The following is a 7884-nucleotide window of genomic DNA, read 5'->3' on the forward strand; positions in this document are numbered from 1 at the left end:
AACGAAGATAGAATCACGAAATATAATCAAAACCGAGTGTAGAACACTTACCCCAATCCTTATAATGAAATTTGCTTCAAAAATCGTCTTAATCCCATCCCCAAATCTCAAAATATGATAAAAGAACCAAAAACCTCGATATATAGCTTCTACCCAGGCATCATCGCATCTGTGACACACTTAGCCGCTTCTGCGGCGTCACTTCTGCGAAAAACGTTCCACTTCTGTGGAGAGGCACTGGATAAATGGCCCTCGCACCTGCGAAGAAATATCCGCTCCTACGACATCGCAGGTGCGGCACAAGGACTCGCATCTGTGCCAACTCCCGCTCCTGCGCTCAAAATCTCGCATGCGCTACAAAAATCCGCTTCTGCGGTCTTCCTCACCAGCTCTCACCTCTCCTCTGCGATGGACAGCCCGCATCTGTGAAGTCGCTTCTGCGGCCAAGACTCCACAAATACGGCTGCACCAGTACCAGCAACTCTTCAACAAGGCAACGAGAGGAAAAAATTATCTGAACCAAGTCTGTAACTCACCCGAGCCACTCGGGACCCCGACCAAATATACCAACAAGACCCATAACATAATACGGACCTACTGGAGGCCTCAAATCGCACCTCAATTCGAACTCGAATGAACTTTGAACTTTTAACGTCTAAACCTCGCGCCGAAACCTATCAAATCAACCCGGAATGTACCCAAATTTTGCATAGAAGTCCCAAATGACATAACGAATCTATTACAATTCCCGGAACCACAATCCAAACCCAATTTCATCAAAGTCAACTCCCGGTCAAACTTATAAACTTTCCAAACCTTCTAATTTCCAACTTTCGCTAATTAGCGTCGAATCCTTCTAGAAATATCCAAATGCAAATCCGGACATACGCCCAAGTTCAAAATCACCATCCGGGCCTAACTGAGCCCTCAAAACTTCGTTCTGGGTTCAAATTCCCAAAAGTCAAACTTGGTCAACTCTTCCAACTTAAAGCTTAAATCATGAAATTCATTCTTCTAAATCGATTCCGATTAACTTGAAAACCAAAACCGACGATTCACACAACTCATAATACATCATATGGGGATACTCATACCCTCAAACTACCGTGCGAATTTCAAATGCTCAATGTCACACCTTTTTTTCTCGCGAAAGCGGGTTTCGACATGTGACAACTCTTTGAGGTATTGAAAGTGAAGAGTCACCACCTAACGATTTTAAGGTGCGTTAGGGCACCTATTTGCAAATAACTCTATTTGACTAGTCAACGCCACCAAAGATCGGCTAAAGGATTAAATTACCTCAAAGAGAAGGTGTTAGGCATTCTTCGAGGTCCACAACTATGGGTCCCGACCGAACTTTAGACTATGTGGATGATCTAATTAAGCTAGGTGATCAAATAAATAGAAGGTAAATTCAGAAGTTGTAGAGTCTTATTAAAACATATGAGAATCGGTACAGGTCTTAATAACTGCAAAGGTACAAACTATATTGATCTATGTTAAATGACTAAGTGTGACTAACACGCACATAAGAGAGGGGGGTCCTAAGTTTTTTAGCCTAAAGGATCACCCTATGAAACATAAATAATACTTCGCAACTCTCTGGAGGTAGAGGTTGCTCGTATTATTCAGCGGGCACAAACTATCATCTCCAGCTACCCGATTACTATGTTGAAGTTGTTTACTTAAAGGCGTTCTAATTCAATTCTAAGTTATACCCTATGAGTCCACTACTCGTCCCATGCCTATGGTCCAGGAGGCTTTAGACCTACTATCAGGTGGTTCTAGACTTTACTTAGGTTTCTCAAAAAATGATAAAATTGGGCGACATTCAAAACAGATAGGACTACATACAATTGCAATAAAAGGCTCAAGTTAACCTCCACACATAAGCACGAAAGAATGCAAACAGATTTCTGCTTAGGCAGTAGACAGAATTAAGACGTATTAGAATCATTAAGTCATGTAGGCATTATTTCTATATAATTCCAGTTATATACAGGTAGTGATGTAATTTCTGGACTAACGTATAAGCAAATTAGAGCGTTACAAGTCCTATAAACATGATTTCTAATCGTTTGCGTAATAAGGTAATGCAAAACAATCCCAGAACTTTGAATTACCAGCACTGATTTTATAGGTTTGCGTCGTAGGCAGGTGACAGTACCTTATAGACATGATCTCTAACGGTCGCATAATTAGGCGGTGAGAGTCGTTCGAAAACACAAGATTAGTAGCATCAATAAATGCCCTATAGGCGGAATTTCTAACAATTGACAATTATACTTGAAATTATAACACTTTATCCCTATAGGCATGCTATCTAAGTGAGGCAGTACAAAAACAACATGAAGTAGTTGATTAATTAGTTAAGACCCTATAGTCATAGTATCTAGATAAGCAAAGGTATTGCATTGTTGTATCCTATAGGCATATTAGCTAAGAGCGCTGAATAGTAGACATGGTAACAAGTGTAGCATATTTTGGCAAGTGAAGTGAAGTGTGTGTGTGATTCCTATAGGCATGCTTTCTATTAGTGTACAACACATTAAACTAAATAACATATAAGGAATGCTTAACAAAATAGTAAATAGACCACATAGACCCTATAAGCATGTCTTCTACCCTTTCATGCAAGCATTAGAATATACATGTTTACCCCGATTTCACTAGCACCCCAATTATTCGTTATTACAAGTTACAGGACCAAAATGGAATAATACGAACTCAAAGGTAACAGAAATACAGACTGAAACAGAACCTATCAAATAGCATAAGGCTGCTACAAAATACCCTAGTGAATTTCTAGGCCTTCAGCAACCTCGCCAACCAACAGATCCAAATCTCGGGCTCACAAAGGCAGTAGAATCGGTTACATAAGAACAAATGGACAAAAGGAGTAATTTCAGCAACTCTTCAATATTAATAGCAAAATGAACAGTAGAACCCAGGAATCTCAGTGTGTCAGAGTTCCCAAGGGTTTCGAATGAACCCCGGGCAATGCTCACACTGAGAAAGGTTCGAGAATTGAATTCTAATGGCCTTGGCTTTCAGCCAGCCAAAAGATTGAACCTCAGAATAGTATAAGACAAGAAAGAATTGGAGGACACTAGTAGTTTTTAGCGATTAAAGTCTGTCCCAAGGGAAAATTGGGGAGGGGTTTATATAGTAGTCGAAATCAAACCTCCAAACAAGGTAACACAGTAAATCAACATAAATAAGGAAAGGGGAGCATGCAGAATCGTTTAAGAAATAAAAATTAGAAAATAGAATCAGGCAAACCCTAATTTGACTGGAACCAAAAATCGACTGAAGATCTTGGTAAATCAGACCCATATTGCCTGGTAGTGAGTGTATATAGACGAAATATCATCTAAATATCGAAGGTCTGGAGATGATTGTGCTTGATTTAGGTCTGTATACTTGCCAAAGATAGAAAAGTATTATGTGATACCAATACCATGTAAATAACGAAGAGATCGAGCATATATGGAAGGAAAATCATGAGGAGATTTCATATTAGGACTGGAATCGGGGAAGATTGAGTAGGCGGCTATTAGGTTTTGAGAGGAGAAGAAGAGAGTAGAGAGGATTTAGGGGCGGCTATCTCTGAAGGATGGGGCTAGGGTTTGGGGCGGATATAATTAAAAGGGTGGGGTTATCTTGGACCGTTGATCTTTAGAGATCAACGGTCTGGATTAAAGAATGGCGGGGCGGGTCTTTTGAAGTGGGTTGCGACAGGGTTGGAATAAAGAGGTCATTTGGTTTGGGCCAGGGCAGATTGGGCTAAGGTTTGGGGGTGTTTGGGCCATTAATTTGATCCGAAAATTAGCTTGGGATTGAGCTGGATTTTAAATACAAGGAATTAAGAAAAAGAATAATAATTATAAAAATAACTAATAAATAGTAAAATATTATTCACGTAGTAAAATGCTTTAAAATAACAGCTAACATTATAAAAATATAAGAAATGTTATTTTAGTGTAAAATAATATAATAAATACAATTATGTACAAAATATTGGCTATTATTGCAAAATTAAGTAAAATCGCTTTAAAATACAAATATAATTATATACAAATAAGTAAAATATTATTAAATATATATGTGGATGCAAATAATAATTTTTGGATGATTAAGTCATCATAAAATAATTTAAATATGTAATTATTAAATATTTGAACAATTTAAATGCAAGAAAATCAATTTCAAAGCCTTACAAATTTTGAAATATTACAAATGGTACTTATATAACCCTTGTAAATTAAGTAATGATGCAAAGTGATATTTTAAAAGTATATATTATTTGAAAAATATGAGGGCAAAAATTGGGTATCAACACTCAAAACGACCGGCCAGGTCGTTATATTTTTTCTCTATGAGTTTGTATTTCTTTAGTGGGTGTGCCAAAGATAGAATGGTCATTTATTGAGGACCGGAGGGAGTATTAGCCAATTTTCTCAAAATTCAGGACATCATATTCCTAAAGTTCGAATATCATGTCCAGAAATAGAATTTAATATCCAAATTTTTAAATTAGCAATTCAGAGATCCAGAACACTTAGTCCTAAATTTTAAATTAACAACTCAAAAATTTAGGACACTAAGTCTCCAAATTAGCAGCTCGAAAATTTAGGATACAAAAAATCAAGATACTTAGTACTAAAATTTAAACAAATTGACTAATTTTTAAATATATTATAAATTATAAATATATTTTAAATAGCGACCTAAAAGTTGCTACTTTGCACCTTGCACAATAAAAACTGATGTAACTAAAGCCCAGACCCAACACCTAAACCATGACTAATTTGTCGAAACAATAGAAGATAGTAGATTATTAGCTCTTTCTGATTATTTCAGAAAGACAATATTAATGAGAATTAATTATTTTATTTGACAAATACTATTTATGATTCAGGAAATTAATTTAATAATTTATTTAATCTACTCCTTGGTACTCATTTTATACGAAGATGTTTAATTGAAATCGAAGTTTTCTATAGACCTGTCAATCTGGGAGGGGTCGGGCTAGCCCAGCCCAGTCCATGTATTTAATAATTTATTTAATCTAGTCCTTGGTACTCATTTTATACGAAGATGTTTAATTGAAATCGAAGTTTTCTATAGACCTATCAATCTGGGAGGGGTCGGGCTAGCCCAGCCCAATCCATGTGGGCTTTAGTAATTGACGGGCTGGGCTGGACTGGGCTAGCCCAATATTTTGATGGGCCTTATAATGGTCAGTCCATCCCAGACCTCCAAATACTCATTAACAATTGGTATTGAATCAAGAGTAGATTGCTCGACATTCGTATTTGTAACTGTTACCATATGATAAAAATACCCTTTTGTGATCATCTTCATCGCCTTAAGGTAGGAAATAAACCTATCCCGGGGCTCAGCAATATTGCACATCCATACACGAACTGGTTCATTTGAAAATTCAAACTTGACTATCTTGCCACGACAATCAAGAGTGGCATAATATTTAGATAACCAATCCATTCCCATGATCGCATCAAAGTCAACTATCTCTAGCTCGATAAGATCTGTTGTAGTCTCGCGATCCAGGACTGCAATCCTACAACACTTATAGACACGGGAAGCAATAACAGAATCTCCAACCGAAGTAGACACAGAGAAAGGCTCAAGCAATTGTTTTGGATCTATCCCGAAATCCAAAGCAAAATATGGGGTGACATAGGAAAATGTGGACCCGGGATCAATAAGAACATAAGCATCAAGTGCGAAAACAGTAAGTATACCTGTCATGAAGGCATTGACCGCCTATGCATCAACTCTTGGAACTAGTCCATAGAGTTGGGGTTGTCCACCTAAAGTAGAAGCGGCACTACTGCCTGCAACTCGCCCAGTCTGAGTAGTAGTGCCCCGAACTTGGGGAGGTGCAGCCGTAGTAGCTGTAGATCCGCCCTGCTGTACTGAAGGACTACCTCTATCCCTCTACAACTTGCGGCACAATAATGTCAAATGCGATTCTCTCTACGACACTGCCCCCAATAAACCTTTCCACAATTGCCACAAGTAGGTGCCCGCTGTGAAAATCGTGCTTGAGGTGTAGCACTCTGAGTTGGCCTAGAATAGTCTCCCTAACCTTGTCCTTGCCACCCAGATGGAGCGCTGCCAACAGATGGTGACAAACCCCTACTACTACTTCCACTAGAAGAACCACCATAACCACCTGTGGTACGAGACTTCTTGTTCAGATTCCAATCTGCCTTGTTCTACTTGTTCCAAAGTTCCAACCTCTCAGCATGGCTTACAACATAAGAGAAAGAGAAGGGGTGCATAACGACGGCAGAGGTATGCGATTTAATATTGTAATGACCCGACCAATTATTTTGAATATTATAACCCTTTTCTCATATTTACTGCTCAATTTATATCTTATAATTGATTTATGACTTATCGGGTTAGTTGGTTCGGGTCTGGAAGGAACTCGGAGTGAAATGAGACACTTAGTCTCATAATTAAAAATTTAAGTTAAAAAAGTGGACCAGATATGGACCTATATGTAAATGACCTCGGATTTAAATTTTGATAATTCCAATAGCTCTGTATGGTGATTTTGAGCTTAGGAGTGCATCCAAAATATTATTTGGAGGTCCGTAGTGGAATTAGGCTTGAAACGCCGAAAGTTGAATTTTTGGGAAGTTTGACCGGGGTTGACTTTTTGATAACGGGGTCGAAATCCGATTCTGAAAATTTGAATACCTCTGTTATGTCATTTATAACTTGTGCGCAAAAGTTGAGGTAAATCGGACGTGATTTGGTAGGTTCCTGAGTCGTTTGTAGAAATTAGAAATTTCAAAGTTCATTAGGTTTGAATTGGGGTGTATATTTGATTGAGGTCCCGAAGGGCTCGGGTGAGTTTCGGATGGTTAACAGTTTAGATTTTGGACTTGGAACTCTGCTGGAATTTTTCTGATGCACCATCTGGTTTCCTTCATCGTGTTCACAAGTGGATCCTCACGTTCGCAAAGAGGAACCGAGAGGCTGGCAATATTTGCTCTTCATGTTCGTGAAGAGAATAACGCGTTCGCGAAGGGTGGACTGGGTGTGCATCGCGAACGCGAGAGGTGTTACGCATTCGCGAAGAAGAGAGGAAGCAGCCGAGGACCCCAGCCAATTGGTCTACGCATTTGCGTAAGGGGTGTCGCGTTCGCGTAGTGAGGGGGAATGAAGCATCGCATTCGCGATGGGTTGAAAGCGTTCACGGAGAAGGCATTGAGGCAGAGGCATTTTGTGCTTCACGAACGCGGGGGTGATGTCGCGTTCGTGAAGGAGAAATTTTGATGGGAACTATTTTGTGCTTCGCGAATGTAAGGCACTGACCGCGTTCGCGAAGAAGAAAAACCTGGGGAGTGAGTTTAAGTTCTGAAAATGGGACTTCGGTGTTTTGACGGATTTGAGCTCAGGAAGAGGCAAGTTTCGGGAGTTTTTCAAGGGAAACAATGGGGTAAGTGTTCTTAACTCAATATTGGTTAAATTACCTGAATCCATGGTTGTTTTTATCATTTAATTGGCGAATTAAGTTGGAAAAGTTTGAAAACCCTCTTAGTTTAAATTGAAGATTTGAGGGTCGAGTTGGGGTCGGATTTTAATAAAATTGGTATGGTTAGACTCGTGGTTGAATGGGCTTATGGCTTTTGTAACTTTTGTCGAGTTCCTAGATGTGGGCCCCACGGGCGATTTTTGAGCAAATTTTCAGATTTTTATGGAAAATTATTATTTTCTTATGGAATTAATTCCAATGAATGTTATTGACCGAAACGAATTATTTATGGCCAGATTCGAGGCGTTTGGAGTCCAATTCACGAGGAAAGGACATTGTAGAATACGAATTTCACGGCTTGAAGTAAA

At 38.9% G+C, this 7884-nt stretch overlaps 1 protein-coding gene across 1 annotated transcript; it reads right to left on the minus strand.

The window, feature by feature from the left end:
* Positions 1-5211: 5211 nt before the first annotated feature.
* LOC142173824 (uncharacterized) lies at positions 5212-5775 on the minus strand. Its single transcript, XM_075239627.1, has one exon. The coding sequence runs from the start codon at positions 5773-5775 to the stop codon at positions 5212-5214; it is 564 nt and encodes a 187-aa protein (XP_075095728.1).
* Between the last annotated feature and the right edge of the window lie 2109 nt (positions 5776-7884).

Source organism: Nicotiana tabacum, chromosome 2, assembly GCF_000715075.1.
Source record: "Nicotiana tabacum cultivar K326 chromosome 2, ASM71507v2, whole genome shotgun sequence".
Classification (NCBI taxonomy): domain Eukaryota; kingdom Viridiplantae; phylum Streptophyta; class Magnoliopsida; order Solanales; family Solanaceae; genus Nicotiana; species Nicotiana tabacum.